General features: G+C 41.0%; 2 protein-coding genes and 1 long non-coding RNA gene across 4 annotated transcripts; 1 reads left to right on the top strand and 2 right to left on the bottom strand.

Moving 5' to 3' along the window:
- Nucleotides 1-2774: 2774 nt before the first annotated feature.
- Nucleotides 2775-17785, bottom strand: NIPSNAP2 (nipsnap homolog 2). Its single transcript, XM_040614818.1, has 10 exons — nucleotides 17653-17785; nucleotides 13202-13341; nucleotides 13078-13123; nucleotides 10149-10243; nucleotides 8126-8196; nucleotides 7577-7717; nucleotides 7118-7149; nucleotides 5708-5802; nucleotides 4773-4856; nucleotides 2775-3971 (listed from the first exon to the last, which is right to left on the bottom strand). Exons 1-10 carry the CDS (start codon nucleotides 17736-17738, stop codon nucleotides 3907-3909), a joined length of 855 nt encoding a protein of 284 aa, XP_040470752.1. The 5' UTR covers nucleotides 17739-17785; the 3' UTR covers nucleotides 2775-3906.
- On the top strand, nucleotides 4863-15633 carry LOC121097675. The gene is made up of 3 exons (XR_005831037.1): nucleotides 4863-5066; nucleotides 12682-12767; nucleotides 14192-15633. It is a non-coding gene; the product is annotated as an uncharacterized LOC121097675 (long non-coding RNA).
- A 2199-nt stretch (nucleotides 17786-19984) lies between the features above and the next one.
- MRPS17 (mitochondrial ribosomal protein S17) lies at nucleotides 19985-23601 on the bottom strand. 2 transcript variants are annotated; one of them, XM_040614847.1, is made up of 3 exons: nucleotides 23531-23601; nucleotides 22006-22152; nucleotides 19985-20704 (listed from the first exon to the last, which is right to left on the bottom strand). In XM_040614847.1, the coding sequence occupies exons 2-3, from the start codon at nucleotides 22126-22128 to the stop codon at nucleotides 20414-20416; spliced, it is 414 nt and encodes a 137-aa protein (XP_040470781.1). In that variant the 5' UTR covers nucleotides 22129-22152; nucleotides 23531-23601; the 3' UTR covers nucleotides 19985-20413. The 2 variants fall into 2 exon arrangements, with proteins under 2 accessions (XP_040470781.1, XP_040470775.1); XM_040614841.1 differs by having other exon boundaries at nucleotides 23508-23589.
- Between the last annotated feature and the right edge of the window lie 456 nt (nucleotides 23602-24057).

The following is a 24057-nucleotide window of genomic DNA, read 5'->3' as shown; positions in this document are numbered from 1 at the left end:
ACCACGTATTTCATAGATAGGAAGAGAAATGAGCGATGTGCCTGCCTTCCAAATCTCGCACTGATAATCACACAGGAGCATCACAGTTTTTCATCACTTGCGCCAGATTTCCTTAATATAGTAACATTAAATCAAGGTGCAGTGAGAGAGCTCCTGTCCAATTGTTTAAGCATCACCAAGAATTAAAACAAATAACGGGTTCTGCCCATTCTGTGACACCATCAGAAAGGATATAGGGGCAAGAGGCATTAACAAAGCCCCAGCGAGGGTGACTGGCAGCACTCGGTGACATCGTCTTAACACTTCTGGCAAAAAACCTGAGGCAATAGTTGCCTGAAGTTACAACAGAGCACTTAAATACGAGGGAAGTAGAAGGGTTAAAAGAAAACAAATCCAGAAACAAACTTCGGATGGCTTTTTAGAGAAAGGCAGACATATAAACAGCTATACTGAATATCATATACAGGGTTTAAAAAACTTCACAGAAGCCGAGACAGACAATAGCTGGCAGGCTGCTCACCAGAACCCGTCTGGGAGTATTGAAGATGATCGCTTTCAAGTTCTTCCTGAGAAAAATCTCAGCCAGCTCCGAGGGCAGCTCATATACAATCATGCTTTTGTTTAGTCAAGACGGCACGAGAAGGACAAGCATAAACTCCTTCTGCTCTCATTGTGTTCCTCTGCGATTCTGCTGTTTGTGTTTGTTTGCTGCAGTTTGCTAGTGAATTAAAAGGCCACTAAAAAAATATAAAATCCACGATCCAGCTAATCATCTCTAGCTACAGGCCCTGATCCTACCAACGCCGTGCCATGCCTCACTTCCAGCATATGTAAATTCCCTAATGCCACAGCCAGAGGCCTGCGCGGGAGGCTCGGTCCCACGGAGATGTTAACATTCACAGCAGTGTCTTCTGCCAGTTTGAGCGCTATGGAAACACAGCATCGTGCCAATGATTTCACAAGAGCTCTTTAGGTCTGACCGGTTTGAAAAAAAAACCCACCACATATCACCCCCCTTCCAGTGGGCAAATATCAAGCCCAGGAGGTACCAAAAGGATTACTTTACTTAGTGAGTGGGTAAGCTCTTTTGTCTGTAAAATACTGGGAAAAAATAGGAGGGAACAAAGCAGCACCAAGGAAATTTCCATGTTACAAACAAGCTACTGATTCACCTGAACATATCACACATCACAGTAGAGCAAAGTGTGGAGAGTAGCACGTGTCAGGCAAAGTAATATCTGGTCTTCAGCTCGGTCTCCCGACCAGGAGCGTGGGGAGGCACACCGCTTCACATCAAACCTTTTATTTTAATACGATTATTCAGTGAGGCAGGATCACTTTAACTTCTATATTCAATTTGCATGAGGGGACTTCTTTAAAGAACAGTTTGCAGTCTTTTCTAGGAAGGCTAAAGGACTACCAAACTTGAGTTTTGATTGTGTCTTCGTTACAGTGGAACAAGAATTGGTAATTACCAGAGACCCTTCCAGGCATCGTTCACTTTCCAGCCACTGGGAAGTGACCAGTTTGGAGCTCTACAAATTCTGCTCTAAGAGATGCTGAAGTACTGCTAGTCAGAGGATGAAGGCAGACTTGGCCATGAAATTAAGAGGGAAAATCGCCAACAGTGTTCACAACAGGGGAAAACTAACTTCAGGAAGGGCTCAGGCAAAGGGAAGCAAGAAAAGATTGTCATTGCTTATTTACCTGCTGCGCTATGTCCGGTGAGTTCACACAGTTCTCTGTAACTAACACGAACTAATCTCTCTCTGATGACAGCCAGAGCCTGAGTTTGAAGCTCAGAATGACAGGAGACATTCATAATACATTACAACAACGCTAGTGGGAATTCAGATCTTAGGTAGTGTGTAAAGACTGAAGAGACTTGTGCTGTACGATGTCACCCCGCAGAACATCCAGTTATTCCTTAGATTTCTTATGCATGCAGAACTTTGTCATCCTTAGACAAGAGCTCTGCTGGACTGAATTTAATTCCTAGCGCTCTCGGCTGCAGGTACGGGCATAAGAACCCCCAAAATCCTCTAACTCCAAAAATGTTTTTCGCCTTTTGTCTCTGACAGAGATTGCTGGTGACAAGGGGTAAGTTACAAGAAATATGGGAGGATACTAGGAGGAATAACAAGGACTGGAAGCTGATACTGTCATCCTTTTTTAACTTTTGCAGCTAAACAGTAGTCCCAAAAGTCTGCAAAAATGACAGCCCCAGATGACAGTGCTGTTTGTGACTGATTTCCAAGAAGGAACAGCTGAAACAACGTACATGGCCCGCTGAGTAAGCCAAGCTGAGAACTTTAAGCTAATATAGTGCAGTATTTTACTCAGTAAAATCCCGTGATCGGTTGACAACAGGAAGAAAATATAAAACCAGACAAGAATCACATCAAATATTGACTTTGTTCAAGATGAAATGCAATCAAAGGCAAGAGTGCAGCATATTTCACATGAGAAGAAAAGAAGAAATCAGACCTGAAAAATTAAGCGTAATTTGTGGAGAAAAAACAAAAGGAAAAATATTTTGTATTTATCACCACAGCACTTCTGACCACTTAGCAAAATGGGATGTAATGGAGATAATGTAAATTCATTTTGGAGAAGGAGAGCAGAATACTGGGCAATGCTGTCCCTGACACAGACAAGTGACACTGGCTGACTAAGCTGAAATATCTATGCAATTATTCAAATTTTCCATAATAAACACTGGAAGATGAGATAAACCCCAGGTTGTGCAATACATATAAGGTGCCAGTAAAATGTGAAAATTAAAAGGATTTTATTGACTCATATTTTCTTCCTGAAAACTCGTTAAAATGTACAAACTGGACATTCAGTAACTGATTTGTACATTCTGTATGTTACACTGATTCTTGTAGCCACTTTAAAGAGAGGATATTATTTCACTTACAGGATGTTCACATCATTGCAGACACCAAAAGTGTTGATACATTCTAGTCTAAAAGTGAAACCAAAATAGAACTGGACATAATGGTACACCGCTTTATGCCAATCCTATTGACTCAACATGCGCCAGTTTCACACATCAATTCATTAAGTACCTACTGTACAAGTAGTGAAACACCTGACCAAGCATATGTCTGAAGTCATGACTGCTTATTAAATTAAACCCCTTTTCCTAGACTTCCAAGTTATTTGTAGAAACAAATGTCTTGAACCAAACTTGATGCCCTGCAGAATGTTCAGACGTCTTGTCAGTATCTCTTTGAAAACCATAGGTCACACTTCACAAACTTAATTTCAGGTGTAGGGATCTACACAAATGCGCGACTAGTTACAACAGGCTTCAGAGTCCTTGCAAAACAGAATGCCCTACTCTCTGTCCATAACCTCTCACCTGACAAACAGTATTATCCTCAATTAATGACCGCCTATTTGCAAATTTAGAGCTACTTACTGATTTCAGGCCTGCTAGAACAGCTAGGTGTATTTCAGAGCTGCCCGAGGGCTTTGCAGCTTCTCATTTCAGAACTCCCACGTTTGTTTTTAACACCTGATGCTACACGAAGGCCACCCCAACTGTAATGCTCCATCCTGCTGCTGTTACTGAACACTGGGCATCGCCTGTGTAGCAGAAGGTATTAAATACTGTATGCCACGTTTAACCTGAGCAGCTGTCTCGCAGAGGAACTCAACAGATGTCTTTGTACTCATTTCAATTAACCAACCTTTTAACTAGAGTCCTATCTCTCTTTTTTTCCTGGTACAATCCCAAGAGCAAAAGGTCATTAGATTCTGAAGAAAAGAGGTCTCTTTTATAAGCTCAATACAGTACTTTTATATTTCAGACTATGATATACAATGTATACCATAAATTAATTTAAGACAAATACTTGTCACTTTATCTATGTAGGCACAAGTAAATCAGTGACTTTACTGAAGCGGAGAAATCTTCAATGGTATCATGATTCTGGACTCCATTTCCTGAATAAGGGGCACTGAAAAAAATTGAGACAGGGTTTAATTTCACTAACAGAGATCATGAGCAGTTCTGCACACTCGTTTTGAACAGATATTATTGTCTTCACATTACTCTCCTAGCTAGTGCATGCCAAGTCATCAGTAACCGCCAACATTCCTGTAACTGAGGCATAGCAGTGTTGAGAACAAGTGATTTTTTAATGTAATTTGCCTGCTCCTTTGAAGACAAGTATTTCCGTTTCACCATAATGAAAGTTATCTTACATTTTTCTGGTATCCTTCCTTTGAAATGTACCCTATGGAACCAAAATCTGACATGCTTAGCATACTTCTGTGACTTTTGTTATGAAAGCTATCTTTGATCTCAAAGATCTCCTGGCTTCTAGTTCCAAAGTCTAAATTCCCTTTTCAAAGGAATGCATTTAACAAGGCTCCCATATTTCATGAAATATCAGAGGCAATAATTTAATATAAATCTCACTATTGGCTCACTAGATTCTTTGGACACAAACTTAAGCATTTACACAAATCTGTTCTTCTACAGGAGAGATGCCTGTACAAAAATGTACTGTTAATGTAGCAATTTTTTAGAAATTAGGCAACTTTACCAAGTTTGTACAATCAAAATTCACCTTATGGCTTAGTAAAATGCCCCTTCTTTCCATTACAGTAGAAAAACTGACACACAGGTGCACGCACACCAGAGATGCAAAATTTTTTATCATGGAACAATACTGAACATTGAAAGTACTGAAGAACAAAAATGATGGCATGCACAAAAGTCTACCTCCAGCATTCCAACCAAGTTAATAGGTTACCTGTGTAATAGACTAGTTCATCCCAGCCAGGTTTATGCCACGCAGCATTCCTTATATCTTCTCTGGTTTGGAGATCTTTGTAAGCTGGTGAGGGAAAACAGCAAGCACAAAGCTTAGAAGTTAACTCCTTTCCCTTCTACACATGAATAACTCCCTTGAAAGTATTCTAGTGTGTAATTAGGAGGCTGAAAACACTGGGAAGGAAAGAAGTCAGAAGATCTTCTCCATAAAAAGGAAAAGCTCCCAAACCAACGCTAACAGAAGGAACTGGGGAAGACAGAGAATGTCTCACAGGTAAGACAGATAATGGAAATGGGTGCAGTTCTACATAAATGCTGTCAGATACCTAATGCTGGAATATTAATACTCTGAATTGTCAAGATATTAAGATAATACTTCATATTTTCTAAAATAAGTATTAGACAGTTTCTTCAAGCAGAAACAATCCTAATGTGTGAAAAGCAGCTAAGCATTTGTGGAGACTAACACGAAGAGAAATCCAAACCACCATGATGCAGTAATGTAAACAAATGCTCGACTTTCCTTTTTGTAGGTGTGGTATATGTGAAGCTTGAAACTAAACTGTAAAAATCTGACTTCAGAATGAATGGGGATGGAGAAAAGAGATGGCAGGACATGGCTTGGCATGCTTATGTTACTGAAAGCAAACAAGCAATGCCTAGTAAGAAAGGGCTATGAGGAACTTTGATGTAAACAGAACAAACCATGAAATGTTCACTTATGCTTGCTTGTTTGAAGAATAGTCACCTACACTAAAAATTAAGAAAATCAACACTGTTGATGTGAAACAAAAAAAACCCAAACCCTTTTTAAGACATTCCCTTTGCCTTTTGTAAAAACCTTGTGTCCTGGGCAACATCAGCAGTCTGTTAGGGGCTGAGTTAGTGAGAAAAAAGCAGAGAACACAAATTTACCCCAAAGGTGATGAACCATATACAGCTGTCCAATTTGTGAGAAAAATCCTCCAACTGCTTCATTATTATCCTGTCGGAAACGAATTGCACGAGCCCTACAGAAGAGCACAGCAGACATTAAAAATGACAGATCTGGTAGGAAATAAGTGACAATTGAAAGGAAAACAGAGTTGAAAGGAAGCCGATATGCCATTTGCATTTGCAGTACACTTCAGCAACTAAAAATAAGAAAAAAAATCTGCAATACACTGATTTTCAGCACTAAGTAATTAAAATACACCTATGTATCTTGTTAGAATGAGTTAAAATTGGAGTGCTACAGTTTCACTAGACTGCATTAATCACTCTCCAACAAAAGATTCAGCACAAAGATAATTGCTGGAACAGTGCAAAGTGGCACACCATTTTTATAGCAGGTTGTTCTAAAACTAAGTCCTTGAGTTTCAACTAGATTGTCGTTGCCACACTCATTAACCACAGATTTTGTGGCAGTGGAATACAACTTTCTTATTCACACAGACCTTTGCTATGCAGCTGTCCTATGCAACACTCCATCATTTGCTGTGTAAATAAAACCAATGTTGCTCTTAACTATAAATCTGCTGAATCTGCCAAAACAAACTGGCTACCACTATAGATATGCCTATTTTATAAAAATTCTAAATTTGATTTACTATATTCAAATTACTGTGATTAAATAAATCGTATCAATGACAATGACCTGTCTAAAAATCCGAGTCCTCATCTTTGTCAAAATAATTGAAAATACTCCAAATTTTTGAACTATCAACCATTAGAACTGCAAGGACAGTGAATGTAAATTGCAAGAAACTTACACTGGCTTTAAATAAGACAAAATCAGAAGCATGCACTCAAAAGAAGACTGTTTCAAATTATTTTAAACTATGTATTAAAATACAAATGTGCTGCCCAATAGCTTTTCAAGAAGCAACTTGACTTTTAAAGATTAAAAGACCCAAGATTTAACCCATTTAAACTCAGTCAGCTTCTACTGGTCTTGGGGAAGTTGTGAAAGATCAACATAGTCTCAAGGAGTTAACTGCCACCCTTCACTAAGCAGTTCTTTCTGCTCAATGTAAATGGTTTCTGATACAGGACAGCAAACAGAGAGGGTTATGTGAAGGAAAGCCAAACCACAGAGGCCACAATGTTGTTTGCACACAGAATTCCTCTTTCTTTCCTGAAAGGATAAATTAAGGGTCAAAGAACTATTTTCCAATGTTTTTTTACATTTGTATAGTTTTACACAGAGCAAAGTTGCGTAAGTACAGAAGCAGGCCATTAACTTGGTGATTGAAATGCTTTGGGACCGTTCTGCCACCTCCACTTTATGGTTTTTAAACATACATCTCTCAAATAAGAGAATGCAAGTGCTAAAGCAACACTTACCAGTAATTTCCCCACTCAATCATTGTTCCGGGCTACAAAAATAAAACAGACTGTTACAACTATAGTTTAAGGAAATTTAGATTACTTGGGCAGTTTTCACAACATTTATGTATGGAAAACACTATGTATTAACAAAGTAACTTCCTGCAAGTGATAAGCATATTACAATAATCTGTAATTACTCCGTTTACCTACTGTATTACTTCTCAGTCATTTGCCTGAAGTTTCCTTCAAATGAAAACAGGGTTTTCAGCCCTGCAGGTATTAGTATCTTGTTGGAGCCTGCCTTCATTTTGGACCCCACACTTTGAGAGCAACAATGATTCAGACATCAGCGTTTATAAGAACCAGATTTTTAAGATGAGGTCTGTTTTCCATCTACATTGCATATACATGCTTTGAACATTTTACAACAGCATAGAGCTAAAAAAAAAACCAAAAAGAAAAATTTAAACTTACTCTAAGTTGATAGGATCTCAATTCATAAATATTAGGCCCCTCTCTGGGAACAGGTTCATTCCAGAAACTGAACTCCAACAAGAGTTGGTTCTTGCGCGAGAGAAGCATGTTACCTCTTTCTTTGCGAAACTCTGTGAATTCCTAAAAACCAATGTGATCACCGTCAAACTTTGTATTATGTTTCAACAACAAAAAGCATTATACCATATGGTGGCTTAGACTTTCTTTTTGAATGCTATCTTGGGGTTTCGGGACATTGTAATCCTTTTAATTGTAAAGGCATCTAAATTCTCCTGCCATATTTGAAAAATTCAAGTGGCATATTTACACAGTCCCAAGTGTAAATGTTTCAAAAGTATTCAGGTATTGAAGCTCAGTATTTCTGAATATGAGAATAAACTCTTTTCCAAAGAGGTTTCAAAGTTTGTACAGGAAGCAATGAGATATTGAAGTAAAAGCAGATATTCAAATGTGCAGTTTTTTGCTCTCACTGTTCTCTGTTCTCTTCTCAGTAAAATAACCAGTTCTAACAAAACCAATGCATTCTACCTTATTTTGACGGAGTTTGCTCATGACCTCATTGAGAGCTGGATAGCCTCCCTCATATCTCCACAGATGAACTGAAACAGAAAAAAGGAAGTTTTTTCAGGGATGTCACAGACCAGTGCTAAATCTTATGGAATATCACAGTATAAAATGCTCCTCACACTACAGAATTATACAAAAATAGAAATCAGGTAACAGGTTTAAAAATAGATTTTCATTAAAGAAAGCACTACACATTCGAACATTTTAAGAATAATGGAATCATCAGCTTTTTAGAAAGGGTTCTTATCTTGGAAAATTTTGCAATCTACTTTGAAGCTAACAGGGAAATTCCTGAATGGACTTTTTGTTGCCATGCTAGTAAGATGTGATGACTGCATGACTGTAGTTAAAACTGAGATTCAATCTAAGAGGATGACTTAATTAAAAAAATGCGGTTTATACTAATTTCATCTAAGAGCAATAGAGGGGTAGACTTTTTAATTCAGTAAATTACTCAAGCACAAAGAGCAGCACACTTTCTGTAAGACAGGAAAAATGATGCAAATGTTACTTTTGAGGTAAACATTACATTAAAAAAAGCATAAGGTATCGGAACATGCTAGAATTGTTACATTTGTTAGGATTTTCCCCATAAAAACAATTTCAGAACAGGTATCTACAATTGCATTTTTTCAAAGCATTCCCTCTTTAATGAATCATAATAAATCCCTTTAATAAATCATAACAAGATTTATTTACAAGCACTTAATATAGCAAGGCAACAATATTTCACTTCAAAGAATCACAAAAGCTGTTTTCTCTCCTCTAAAGCAGTCCTGTGCCTTTTTCAGGACAGCGAACTAGAGACCAATTTAAGGCACTTCACTATGATAGCAGATTCAACCACAGCTTCTGCTGTCTTTTCTCCAGGGCAAATTTGATACAGCCTCTAACTGATGAGCCATTAACTCAGCACGGGCACAAGTACTGAACAAGTCAAACCCCCATAATCTGCTTTATCGCACTGCTAGAACTGTTGCAACAGCATTTTCAAGGCAGGCTATAGATGCAATTACAGATACAGTCTGTGTTAATATGTTTCACAAGCAATGAGACTTGGCTAAGGTATTCTCACTTCCATTGTCCTCATTCTCCAATTTCTCTTCAACTTTTAGAATTGTTTCTCAGACACTGTTTGGTTTATCTACTGTTACTGCTTTGCATTTATTCAGTGTCAATACTGCAATATGGTGTGAATGCAGGAAAAATTAATGTGTATGTGAGTATAATTTTCAGTAATGAAGCAATGACACTGACAGTAGCTATCACAGCTCTCACAATGGAGCTATGTGACAAATACCAGTACACCACTGTATTTGTGGCTTCCCATTCCCTCAATTTCCCAGAGCCCTGGCAATTTTTCAGGTTTTCTCTAGGCACTAGACTGTGTAGTAACCTCTGTACAGCTCTTCAGTAATTCCTAGTTCCAATATATTTTCAATCTGCATAGTTAGGCAGTACCCTTATATGAATATGAACAGAAATATATTTCTTTCCTTCAGTAAAGGCCCAGCTTATTGAGTTTACAATGCAACATTTCTTCAGATGGCGTGAATAATTTGCATTTCATTACAGTATGAGAGTCTGAGTAAAGCTTTTATACTGGCCAATGCAAAATAAACTGTCTTTGTAAGCCTTTGCCTTTACACCAAATATGTAGGAATAGGATCTGTGCCCACAAAATATTACAGGACCACATTTTACAAGCATTTCCCCAAACTGTTAAATCTACCACCTAGAAAACATGAAGGTGTAGTAACAATAGGACAGATTTTAGGAATTAATGTTTTACTGCCAAACTCCACAAGACAAAAAGCAAACACTGTAAATGTTAATATGACTACTGATAATTGATGCACACACACCCTCACTGTGTACATTGCTAAAGGTTTACTGTCAACAGAGATGATTTAAAGAGAAGAAACCTGCCAAGCACACGTTTCACTTGTATGGTTTTACATTCTGTTGTACTTCTATCTCCTACCAGCCTGATCTTGCTCTCCGTACCACGTGTTCCAAGTCCCCACCAGTGCACATGGGTAGTGTTTTTCTTCATGAATCTTTGGCAGCACCTCTTGACTTGAAAACAAGGAATACAGACACTATGTTGCATTTCCTCCAGGGAGGCTACAGTTGATATGTATAACAAATCACCACACGTTTATCATTATGGTATGAAAATTCACAAGCTCTACTTTTCAGAAGAGAAAGCTGAAATACAAAAATCTGCTATACAGGGGAAAGATAGCGGCACTACTACGAAAAATTAAGGCATGTGTTACCATTTCTTATGACTGTATGACAAATACACAGCATGGTAGAATTCTTTAGGTGCAATAAATTATGTCTATCCCGGAAAAGGTTATCCAACACATTAGGAAAATAAATATTGGGATGTCTCCCTTACAGAAAACGTAACCTAACTACATGGGTGATTTGCTTTAGGAAAAGCTTTTTATCAAGGGAGGCAAAATACACAAAAATAGGAAAGGTCAGTCTTCTGTACATGTTACAATGCTATTAATTCTGTTGAGCTGAATGAATAAAACCAAGTATTTTGATAGATCAGACAATGACTGTACCTCATAGCATGCAGCCTTACTGCTTTCTACCATTTCAGAAAATGATCTTACTTTGATACAACTTACCCATTAGAGCATACAGCTAAACTGCCTTAAAAATACCTCCAACAAAAAATCTGTTTGACTATTTCCAGTATTTCTAACATTTTTTCAAACTTTATAAAAAAATTTTGAAAAATGGCCTACATTAGCACTAGGAAATGAAGTTTTACTGATTGCTGACTCGGTTAAGACAGCTTTCATTGCACTGTACTTTGATGAATAAGTCAATCAGTCTGGTTGAACTTCACTTTTTAATATTTTTCCCTGAGTAATTACCCCTTGTTACTCAGTTTAGCTCACAGGCAATGAGTCTCTGCACAATATCATATAATAGGAAGTTGGTTGGTCTTGGGCTGAGAGTCATTAGATAAGTTTTCTTCTTGATTCTGCCACTGACTTTCTAGACAACCTTGAGCAAATCTTATTACCAATTTGTGCCTCAAGATTTCTCACTATTGTAAATAATATGATAGAATGACTCTCCAAGGATGTTTTCAAGGATGTTTCACCATCAATTCCATTTTACAAAGCATAATGACATCCTAGAAAGGCAGCTTTAAACAGAAATGTTAAATTATTCAACTCTAAAATAGATTTTGCTGCAAATTATAGAAAAAAATGCCCACAGAATACCTTATGAAGACCGTCTTTTTTCTTTTTTAAAAATACCTGTTCCTAATTCTTCAGAAGGTGTCATTAACCACAGTGAGTCATGAAATACTGTCATTATTGTCTTCATTACATTATTTCTTTATTAATACACGATGACTAATCCTTACTTTGATCTGATACAGAATAAGGAATTAACCTGTTCATCTTTCATTTAGGGAGAGGAAGAAAGAAAGTTCAGAGAGGCTTTGGTTTTTGTATTACTCCATTCTTAAGTTTTCACCTCCCCTGGAAAACTTAAGTTTGCTTTGGTTTGAAAATAATACATTTAACCACATATATGTCATCTGATTGCTGTCAGCAGTTTCTTTTTTTGCTATTGTCTCTCTCCTTTAAAATAAAAGCTGCTGCTTTCACTCAACGTTTAGGTAGCTCATGAGATAACACTGAGAAGCGGTTCCCTGTCTTGTATAATTGGACATGTTTATATTAAGCTTTTAAACAGAAAGCTGGTTGAATGCTGATTGTGCTTCACAGTGTATTTATTTTTTTAAACAAAAAACCTAAAAATACCTTATGATTGAACATTATTCTAGTGAATTTCTGTGTTTGTATAGCCAGGAAACCAGTTTTGGGTTATCTAGCCCCATTTCAAAACTGAACACATGAAGGCACAAAGGTGCTGGATGACCCATTCATGGCTGTACAGCCAATCAGTAACACAGCTGAGGACATAAACTGGGAGCTGTGAACTTCATCCCCACCCGCCAACCCAGCTGGTGTTCTCACCAATACACCACACTTAAAATATTGGTTGTAGTAGGGTATCGTTACACTGTGAATGTTTTATTTAACTGACAAGATGATCACTGTCAGTGAGAAAGCACTACCATTTTAAAACATGTGAGGCTCACTACATTTCCAAATTTAAACATACAGCTCTTGAAAAGGCAGCTGTTCTGGCTCCAGAGGATTACATAGGCAGAACAGGACTAACATTCCTACAATTTCATCCTTAAAGTAGCAAATTTAGAAAGTTACTAATTCATACATTTTATAAAGCTGTAACTTTTTGGAAAACCTCTAACAGTGCTCCCTTTGCAAAGATCCTTTCCAAGGATTTGCATAGCTCTTTAAGAGTAGGTATCAGTAACATTACTTTTGTAGAAGGATACAGAGAAGTCAACCCCGGGTTTTTAAAATCTCTTCAGAGTTATACTTCAATTTAATATTGGCATGTAGTTTTACTTACTGGTGATCTCTCCCTTTCCTTCCTGTATGCAGACAATAACCACCCTGAACACATTCCTCCGTGGCAGCTGGAGCGGGATATGCTAGCGCATTGGATCTACCCGCACAGACCAGCAATTGTAAGACAACTAAGGGAAGGGGGGAGGCTGTTCCAACAAACGTCACTGATGTTTTCACAACAGGCATCACCCTAATCAGCAACTTAGAAGAATGACACCTCCAAGAGGGAAGGCAGGGGGTGAACTGAGTGACATATCTTTTGCCATCTCTCTACAAGAATAGTATGTTCTATTTAACACCATACCCTGAAAGTAAACCCAGAATTTTTTCCACCTCCCCTCTAAATAATTACGTTATTTGCCAATTTTCAGAACAGCTTGTGATCGAATCAACATGTCTAAAATGTGAAAACATAATAGGCACACTTACCAAAGCTTGTTGTAGGCATCTAGACATTCTGGTTTTACATTGTGAACTGAAACAACAACATTACGTGAGAAATGCAGGAATAGAATAAAGAAATGGTAATGTTAAATATAAAAATATCACTCACTCTGTAGTTTATACAGACTGCTGGTCTCTCTTTTGGCTAGAAGGTTGGAGTGAGCATCTTTCCTTGGATCGACTTTGCGAACAAATAGCGATTTTAACCAACTGTCTTCACGAGGTCTGCTAGCTGAAGATACCAGCCCCCTACACATTAACAAGTACATTATACTGTCACTGAGCGTGTCTTGAAAATGCCCACAATGGAGGGAAGATAGGCGCAATCAAGTTTAATGCAAACGGTATCATAACACACAGTTACATATACGTCTGTTACTAAAACTTCCCCCTGAGCCACCTCCTAGCAAGGTACAAGACCTCTTTCCCCACTGAGATTCACCCTCTCACAAACCATTTTACTAGATACAGAGTTTAACAGTTAACCATACAGTATCCTTTATTGGATATTTACAATATTCAATTCTTTGTGCACATGGCAGGGAATGAGTGTATGGCTGCTTTTGCTGCCTATTTATCTTCTTTTTCATCAAGTGTCTTTGATGAGGCTAGGTCAAGGCTAGGTCTGTTCTGATGTACACAGACTAGTGAAAAAGAACAAAAAGACAGCGTGCATAAGGAAAAATCTGTGCAGCGTAAATAGGAAAGTAACTGCCATATGTTCCTGCGTTGCTTAAATAGAACTCTAAAACAGGAGAAGTTTAACAGCACATCTTTCAAGAGGAAAAAATACAACAAAAGTCTAATTTGGGAAAAATTATGAGTGGAAGGAAACAAACAGCCTGCAAATATTTCAAGTCCAAATTCTGGCAACTGTACTACATAGGGGTACAGATCCACATTTTTTGTCCAACATTCACCATTCCCCTTTCTTTGAAAGATAAGAATTTTACCATCTATCTAATCTTCATGCAGTTTCTGCAAGTGCACTTCCAAAATAATACTGCTTATCTTTACACCAGAGCACACAAAACATTACAATTGATAACTGTGCTTTTTAAAAATGATGTGTTAAAGGAATCATTCTTCTCTTTTCCAGCTGACAGAAGACCTCTCAATCACCAAAAATTGTGCAGAAGGACAAGAAAGCTGATGTATTTAACTGATTCTCTAGAATGTGTGACAGGGGACCCCAAGCTTAAATGTTTTTTCTTCTTTCTCTTAAGAAGCACTTCCTTCAATTGGCTTCTTTTTGATATGGGGTTTCTGCTGAAGTACTAAAATATTTCTCTGACATACTAAAATTGGGGCATTGGAAATTTAAACCTCTTCCTGCCTCAGAAGTCAGCTTTTCACCCTTAATTACTGACTAGAGATCCAGCAGACAGCTATCAATCCTCAGCTATAAAGCTGTCTTCCAGATATTAAAGTTTGTGACAAGCATTCAAGGAAAAAAAATGGGGAAAGAAAATCTCAGCCTCCTTTGGGAATAATATCTTCCATGAACACGTCTGCCAGTATTACACAAAAGTAGTTCGCACTAGCAGTGTTTTTCAACAATCAATCTTTTAGTCCCAGTGTCTGAAGATAACATAATGAACTGGTTCACCCTGTGGAAACAGGATAGAGGAAAGGAAAAGTATTTCATAGTAGAGAAACAATAACAACCAGAAGAACAACTGCAGCTGAGATGACTGTCAGTGTTAAGAACTAATTAGTAAATATCTTATCAGAGTATTGAAAATGATGCCTTCTTTGGCCCTAGGTGAACACACAGCCATGTTGCCGTGCTGAAAGCTAAGCAGCTGTTCCTGAGTACAAGCATTGAAAAGGGCATTCCACGATAAGGCTGTTGCTAGAACAGAGGGTACGAAGCTGCCTGGAGCAGACATATCTCTGATCTCAGCCAGAGGAGGTGATGCACAGGTGACTGCAGTTGTGATGTCACACCTGTATCAGGTGCCACAGAAGCACAAACTGTCCCAGATGATAGGGGGTAAATCTCACCTAATAAATCCAAGTTGTTTCCAAAAGCTCCCTTAAAGTAAGCACTAATGCTCACTGGCTCTACAAGACAGAACTCAGCCCCAGTTTTGCAGCGCTCATTTTTTCAACTCAGATATGTAAATATGACCATTTCTTCCCCTTAGTTAAATGGAGTTGGTAAGCTAATACTTAGAACATTCTTCTAAAAGGATTACTGCTTGCAGCAAATTTTGAAGATGAAAGAGACAAATGATCATGATGCTTTTTTTGTGAACCAGCTTTATCAGCAGCAAGAGTAAGCTGAAGTTATGGAGATAATACTGAAAAGCAAATTCCTTTGCTCATTAGGACAGTCTTGTGACTTGATTGTTAAACTGCTCCGAAACTAGAGGTATATTTAATTTTCAATACAGTAAAATGAGTAATACTTTACATTTATGTAAAATCTTGTACCCAGCAATTGTAAAGTTCCTCATGAACAAGGACTAACAAATCATGACTATCCATCTCAACATACACTTGTAATAAAGAATGGTAACCGCTGAAGTGCACCCAGCGTGAGATCCTAGGGCTTTATTTTTAATCCATATCCTCAGAGAAGTCATACACTACTGGTGTCATTCTATACACCCACAAATCAAGGAGCTCTGAGCTGGTTACTGGTTCACTTGTGTGGGCAATACGTACCCAAGATTAGCTCTGGAAGCGTAGAGACTAAATTCATGTCTTTGGACTGCCAGTTGGGAGCACCAACCACAAATTACTTCAAAACTAATCCATCATCCAAAAGATCTACTTTTAACTAACTTCTTAACATTATGCCCCACAACATTATAATACATGCTCCAAGTATAACAGGTATCAGATCCAAATTGTTCCAAAATCCAAATATCACTAATGAAAATGTGAATATGCACATAGAATGAATACAGACACACTATATGGAATTACCATCACACTTCACAAATTTTTTTTTCCAGGAACAATACTGATTAAAGAGAGTTTTCATTCAATCTTTTAAGGCACTGATTGACTTTGCTAGCAAGTTCTTATCCTAGAAATGTAAACTATAGGCTTAGCTTTCTTGCTACAAAGACTGGACTAGGAACACAAAAGGATTACACTGCATAGCTTGCTTTTATTGGATTAAAAATGATGGTGAAAACACTTCTAACCCATTCAGCTTATGCTTTAGCACAAAATATAAACTGGGTGGGAGACATCAGGTCAAATATTTAGAGTTTGTAGTAACCCATGTCTGCCTGGAAAAGAAAGAAAAAGAACTTGTCTATAATTGACAGGTTTTGATCTGTGGTCTAAACTATGTTTATTTGAAACAAACAAAAAAAAACCACACAACCTAAAACATGCACATAAAATCTGACAACAGTCTCCACAACTCTCCCCGTTCCTGCTTTAAACAGTTGCTTGCAGCGATGCCTTAGTCTTGTACCATCCTTGCACCGTAAGTGATGCCTTAGCTGCCCATTCTGATGCTTGAGAGAGCAGCTTTCCATGAATCCAAGGAAGGGAGGAAAAAACCATGTGTATCTTTCCCAGATCGGACGTGTCTGTGTCTCCAGCACCCAGGGAGCATGCATGTCCGCTTTCTACACCCAAGACACACATGTGCACACCTGTGCCCTGAGAGGTGGGTGGGTGGGGGTGTGTGTGGGGGTGTGTGTCTGTCCGTGTGTGTGTGTACACTCTTGCCACCCAACAGCTGCGCATGTGCCTGGCCCTTCACACATCAAACACGGGGGCGTGCAAATGCCTGCACCCCTAAACTTGATGGATGTGCCTGTACCCTGACACCTGGGGGCTGTATGTATGTGCACAAGCCCCCCAGCTCCTAAAAGAAGCATGAGCACATGTGCCCCGATAGCCAAGGGGTGCACGGACATGCCGGAGCCCATGTGTAGCTGTGCATGGTGATGACAGGGAGATGCCTGGGGTGGGGGCACAGGGAGCTCGGGCCGGGGCGCAGCCTGGCTCCCTGCGCACCCAGCAGCCATGCCCCCCGACACCAGAGGGCACGGGAGGCGGGGTGGCCACGCACCCTGTTGCTTGGTGGAGCTGGGATGCGGGGCAGCTGTAGGCTGTGACCCTGAGGGGTATGTGGGTGCAGAGCCTCCATACACCCCGCCCCCAGCAATACGGGCGGGCAGGGTGGCCGTGCCCCCCCCTGCGCGGTGGGGGGGCCGTGCGGCCTGAGCCCGGGGGGCGGGCGGCTGGGGGGCACCCGGCCCCGGCGGGGCAGGCCGGGGGGCGGCGCGGCCATCGCCCCCACCCAGGGGCGGCCTTGCAGGAGGGAAGGGAAGGGGCTGGCCTTGTGGCCCATGACCTTGAGGGACACCCCGAGAGGGGCGCACTCCCCGCCCTACGGGAGGGCCGCGGGCCCGGCCCGTCAGCTGTCCGGGCGAGTGGGCGCCATTTCCAGTCAGTAAAAGGAGGGGGGGTGGGGTGGGGGGTGAGCCTAGGCGGCGGGACGAGGGGAAGCGCGGGCGGCGCCGGCTCCGTCTCCAGCCTCCCTCGGCGGCCCTCTCCCGCCCGCCTCACCCCCTCAGGGCTCACCTGAGGGCCAGCCCGCCGCCGGGCGGGAGACGCGGTACGGCGCTGGCTCCCGCCAGGCTCCACCGCAGCAGCACTCGCGCCGCCATCTTGCTCCGGCCGCCTCCCTCCTGGGCCGGGGGGGGGGGGGGTAAGCTGAGCGCTGCAGCGCCGCCGCCGGACGCGAGGGGCGCACCGCCTGGGGGGGGGGGAAGGGGGGGCGGCCTCAGGCCACACCCCCGGGGCGCGCGCCGGGGCGCATGCGCGGCTGCCCCCGGCCGGGGCGCCCTTTCCCACTCCGGGCTGCTGTGTTTCGGGGATGACCCAGCCCCGGGTTTGGGGGTCGCCTGGGAAAGCACCGAGAGTCACCTGCGAAGGTGTGTGTGTTCTCCTGCAAGGCCCCGCCGTGAGGTTTTCTTCGTGAGCTGTCCAATTCTGCCAAACTGGTGGTGCGTGCTAGCACCAAATCTTTAAATAACTTGAATTTATGAATAAATTTCTCATTAGGCTAACAGTTAAAGGCCAGTTCTGAAAGCAGCTAGCTAATGAGCACAGAAAACAAGTTACTGAGCAAGCCTTACCTGTCTACATTCTATATTTCTATACAGAATTCTAAATTCTATAAAATTCATATTGCATCATTGCAGTTTCCATTGCATTTTATGATTTTTTTTCTATCAGCACTGTGTGAGAAGGCAGCAGAGGCTAGCACCTGCAATGGGCTTTAACATCAGTGAAGTACAATGTTTGTGGCGCCTCTTTAAAAACCAGTTTAACCTGCAATTGTCATCATTCTTTCCAGAACAAGTTACACTTCAGACTATGTATATTTAATCACACTTTGATCTGACAGCATGCTGAGCTCTCCAGTGACCCTCTCAGAGGCTACTTTTAAACTGAAAAAAAAGCATTGTGATAAACAAGAAATTTGCACAGCTACTCAAGAAAAATCACAGGAAGTACAGGGAAAGACTATTGACTCCCCCCATTAGATGCAGATGCAACTCATTCACCAAACAGGAAACTTTTTCTACTTCTTACATTACATGTCTAGTTATTAGAACACTCATATCTCAAGTACTGATGGTCAAGGTTCTTTACCGCCTGCTTGGGTAAAATTTAAGTCTATTGCCTACAGCCCAGGGCCACGTGCTAGCCTCGGTGTGATTTCTCTCAATCTCTGCTAGGGATGGAGTGTCACATTCTACATTCACTGGAACAGGAGTCAGAGCCCAGGTTTCCTTCCACTTCAATGATTGGCCAGCCACAAAGTAATTTACATAAACCTTAACCACTTCAACACACACATGAACAAAAATAACCCACAGCCATAAGTTTAAGACACTTCCTCAAAGTCTGAGACCACTTTCACATTATTTACACAGAGACATTTGAACCAAGGTGCCTTGATCCGATGTGCAGGACAGTACTTGAGGACTAGCATTCAGAGAGCTGTACTTTTTGTTTGAAGCACGGAAGTTTAAATTTCTCATTCTTCCTGATCCAAATAATTTGCTGAGTTCAGTCAGACTTTGTTAGCAGTTTACAGGAAGCTGAAACGGATTTTGTGCAGGTGAAGTTAAAGGGCAAATAAGTTACACTACTTATAATGGCAGAGAACCCAACTGATAGCTTACTAATGTACGATGGCTCACTTCCTTGAAGTAAGATGTTTTAGGTCAGAGGAACTCTGTCCAGATACATCCTTTTTTAGCTTCTGATCTTAAACACCAATGATAGGTAGGCACATCAAGTGTTTCTCATAACTTCAATATACCATTCTCCCCTCCATACAGGGACATGGAACGCTGTCCCCACAGCACTGGGTTTTGAGGCAGATGTCCCTTTAGATCTGACTGAAAAGTCAGCAACACAAGGCTGCTATAACAGCTGCACTCTTAGTTTGCTTTATGCCCTGGAAGACAGGACACAAGATCCCCAGAGCTGCAGCAGGATAAAGTGATCTTTAATCGTTAACTGATACAGCCTTCCAGTTTTGTATTAAAGTATGCAGCAAACCAGTACCTGGTATCTCTTCCACAAATATGTTGTTTTGATTAGCTTTTCTGAGGAGACTAAATCTAACCACCTTTATTTTTTTTGCTTTGTACTCTCATCAGCTTCTATTTCTTGCTGGCAGTTCAAAGAGACCAATCTCTCCCAGAACTAAATACTTGCTTTGGATAGGTTAAACTACAACACACACTAAGCTACCCAGAGTTTTTATTCTCACCTTAGTGCCATTATAAAGGCAAGTGGTTGTGTTTTTATTAAAGTTTTCAGAAGTTAAGACGACAGTGCAGTATGGTGCAAACAACTGGAAGAGGAAATAAGGACACATGCAGGTAGCTAGTTGTAAAATTCTGCACTTCCTTTCAAAAAGGTTTAATAGCATTATCTTAACTAATCCTACAAACCACTGTCTGAAATACAGAACAATCAAATAATATAATGACCCTCCCAAACTTAAGCATTATACGGTTATTCTTGTTTCTCAATACAGAAGAGTCACTCCAAGTGAGCAGCTGGCTTTTCAAACTGTCAAGGCTTGGGGCCAAACTACATGCAGCAAAATGAAGTGTTAACACTAAGCTCACATTTCCTGTGTTTTCATTTAATGATTTGAGGTGCCTATCAATCTGTAACATCTGTTCTTATAAGCAACTACATTTACTATTTTTTTTTACTACAGCTTTCACTGAAACATTTAACATACAACAGCAGGGCCACAAACATTCCTGACAGGGACAAGCTGGAAAGCTCTCTGTTGAAATATTTTCCCCGACTATTTGTCTGTTGAATGAACTTTAAGTTCCTGAAGTTTTTCACTTAGATAGGTAGTATCTGCCTCTGTCAGATTTTCCGAATCTGACAGATTTTCAAGGAATCTGGTTCCTGCACAGGGCTTTCCTGTTATCGGATCTATAACATTTCCAACCTTGAAAACAATTTCAGCCAGTTCATGCTTCACATGTTTGCTCCTTCGCTCAGGCAAAGCTTTCAGAAGAACAATGTCTCCAACAACACACTGCTGCAATGGATCATGGGCAAAATAGGTTTTTCGTTTGTTAAAGAACTGCAGAAAAAAAAAAGAAACCTTGGCATTAGATTTCAAAATTAAGCAACTGGCAAATGTATAGTTAATATAAACCAAACTAAATTTTATGAAGGAGAAGTCAACTCTTATGTATTTTTTTTAACAATACTCAGTTTGGATCATGAAGAGAAATGCAACTGTGCACTCTACTGTCTTTCCAAAGAAAGCACAGCAAGACCATTCCCTGACAATCTCCCTCCTCAGGATGCTGTTGCCAGCTGAGCCTGCAGAAAAGGAGATGGGGAAGAAAGAGCCAAGTACAAAGAGCTGTTCATAGCGAACACTTGGATACAGGAAAAAATAACAAGCTCTCCACTTAACAGATTCCCCTTCCTACCACCACCACTTGCCACTGGCCTCTCTGCTCTCTAGTTCTGCTGTGTTAGCCTTTCCTTTCCTCCTCATCAACACTGCTTGAGCAAGACAGCAGCCTTGGCTCTTCCAAGCTGCATGACTTTCCTGTGCAGTCCACACTTCAAGAACTGATTTTAGTTCTTATTCATCCTATTATGTCTAAAGTTCATCAGCCCTGACATCAGTACTTTGAAGTTTTCCATTTGAGAGTTTTCTCGCTCAATTTTCTTTTATATAAAAATCCAGTATTTATTCTTATTGAACTGCAGAAATCAGAATCTTTCTTTTGAGAAAGAATTAACAGGATCTTCTACGGATAAAATACTGGACTGGAATCCACAAGACCCATTATCTAATCCTAACACTATCCTTAACCTTCTGGTCACAAAAGGCAAGCTATTTCACCCACATATACCAGTTTCTCTATCTAAAAATGGAAAAAATACTACTTTTAACCTTCCTGGTTGAAATACATTGACAAGAAGTAATAAATACAGAGCTTGTACAGCAGATCACAAATACCAAGAACATGTACAATTATGCATACAGAAAAACTGCTACAAAATTCACTGTAGAAGTGGCTAATATGTCAAGTTTCCAAAGCAAAAACATATTACAAATCAATATGAAAAATGAAATCTAAGTGTGAAACAACAAAAACTTACCTTCTCAACTGAGATCAAATAAGTGCATTAACAAAGCACTTCAAAGAAACACATTTAGCAGATAATTTGTAAGTAAGTGTCCTCACAACACACTGCTTTTCATCTTCTTGACAGTCACCCCCACAGCCTAATTGTTATGCAAGTTCCTTAAGAATTTGCATTATAAAGAGCTATCAAAAATTCTAAGAACCAAATCAATAAAACATTCCTCCACACAGTACAAAAGTCACCATGCAAGACAAATCATTAACCAGCTTTTACCTTTAGTAGGTAAGGATCTAATACAAGCCTTGTCACTCTCACTTTAGCAGTTTTCTGCATTTTGGTTCCTATTACTTTCCCTACTATCCATTTTGCATGGACAGCTCCACGTGGTACAGACATTGTTTAGTTACGGTCATCCAGTGCCTGGCAACAAGGAAGCAGATATGTTATTTTAACAAAAAACGTAACCAGTTTCTGATCAATACCAAAATTATGATTTCCAATTCAGACTAACAGCTTAATCAGGTCATTTTGTTGGAAAAACAGGGTAGAAACAAGTAGCTCAAAATTCCATATACTGCACTGCCTCAGCCTTGTTTTAAACTAACACGCTCCCATTACCAGGAAAAGTTACTTCAGGATGGCAGTAAAAATGGACATAATAGTGCAAGGGTGAGACCTTATCCCACAAAGTTTCTTTGAATCATACCTATCATCACACATACAATACAGAAATAACTAGCTGTGGGAGTTACTATGAATTTAACTCACTCCAGCACCTGTTTTTGCTGGAGACCTGTTAATCAGGTCTGTATATAACCAGAGTTAATCCAAACAGGGAGGGGCCTCTAACTTTTGTTCAGAAAGTAATTTACTTCTCTGTATCTCATTATTAGCTGAGCTGATGAAACCCAAGAGAAGTAATAAGCTTCTCAAAGGATGAATGACATATCAAACAGTTGGGTAACCCACAGTAAGCGTGATCACTTTTGAGCTAGCTCTTTCCTGTAAGTAATTATACTCCACCACCTCATTTGCTTTGTTTAATTAGGGAAAGGTTTTTACACCACTCTTGCAAGAATCATGAGCAAAATAGATCGCTAAACATTAGAAGACTTGAACCAACATTAAAATTAATAATCTTTTCCTCTCCTACCCACCTATGTACTGTTAAACACACCTGACACCTGTTGAAGTCTCCTAAGGCTTCTTCATCTCATAAGGCTAAATGACACTTGCTTTGATGTTACAACACATCAAAACAGAAGTTTAGGGATGCAGAGACACATCCACAGGATGAAATGCTTCAAGCAGCAATGTCTGGGGTTGCTTTTACCACCCTTGACTCGGCTGTGTGAGCCACAAGGCTGGAGAAGGGAGTCAGTACGAGAGTCCCTCCGATAAAACACAGCGAGCACCAACATCCACACAGGGCCCACGTCGGGGAGAGACGAGAGTGTACAAAATAGGCAAAACCCACCAAGCACAAGGGAGCTACCAGAAAGATAAGAGCCAGACAGCTAGGCTGGACGTCTCCCCCAGCGACTAAAAGGATAAACCCAGTAAGGTCGAACAGATCCGAAGGCTTCCGCCCGCCCTCCACGTCTCCACAGCCCTCCGCACCAGGCCCAGCCTCAACAACCTGCCCGCCAGGAGGGCTGAGGAGCAAGGCCCTGCCCCACGAGCACCGGGTCTCAGCTCAGAACCTCCGCCACCACCCAGACCGCAGCTCCAGGCAGACCCCAAGCCCCACCATCCCGCCGCCTGGCCCCCCTCACCGTCAGCAACACCACCACCGCACCTCAGGGGCCTTAACGAAACGGGGGCGGAAGGGGCGGGGCGGCAGCCGGAAGAGCCGGCGCGGCAGCGGGGCGGGGCCAGCGGCAGGGAGGGCGGAGCCTCCCGGCAGGTTTAAAGGCGCAGGCAGCCGCCGCGCTCTCCTTAGTTGTAGGCGAGGGGTGGTTGTGGTGGGTGCTCCGTGTGAGTTGCCTGTGAGGCTGCCTCAGCGCGTAGTAGGAGGCTAAAACTGATGGAGATGAGGTTTTTCTGCTTTTCCTAGACTGTGGGCGGTAGGGTGCTCTACCTGGGCCTGCAGTCAGGTGCTGGCTGTGGGTGTGGGCCTCATCTCCTCAGGGAGCCCCTGCCTGTGGGGAGACCCCTGGTCCCTGTGGGCTTGCACAGCTGGATCCAGCCTGAGTTTTGGTGTGAAGGCCTGCTAGGGTGCCACGTTGTGCTGTCAGGCTGGAAACAGCCCGCAGCAGGCCACATTCTGCAGGTGCTGTGAGGAAGTGAGGTGGTAGGGGTGGTGGCTGAGGTGCCGTTTTACCC

This window comes from Falco naumanni, chromosome 1 (genome assembly GCF_017639655.2).
Source record: "Falco naumanni isolate bFalNau1 chromosome 1, bFalNau1.pat, whole genome shotgun sequence".
Classification (NCBI taxonomy): Eukaryota; Metazoa; Chordata; class Aves; order Falconiformes; family Falconidae; genus Falco; species Falco naumanni.
This window is presented reverse-complemented; position numbering and strand designations above follow the sequence as displayed.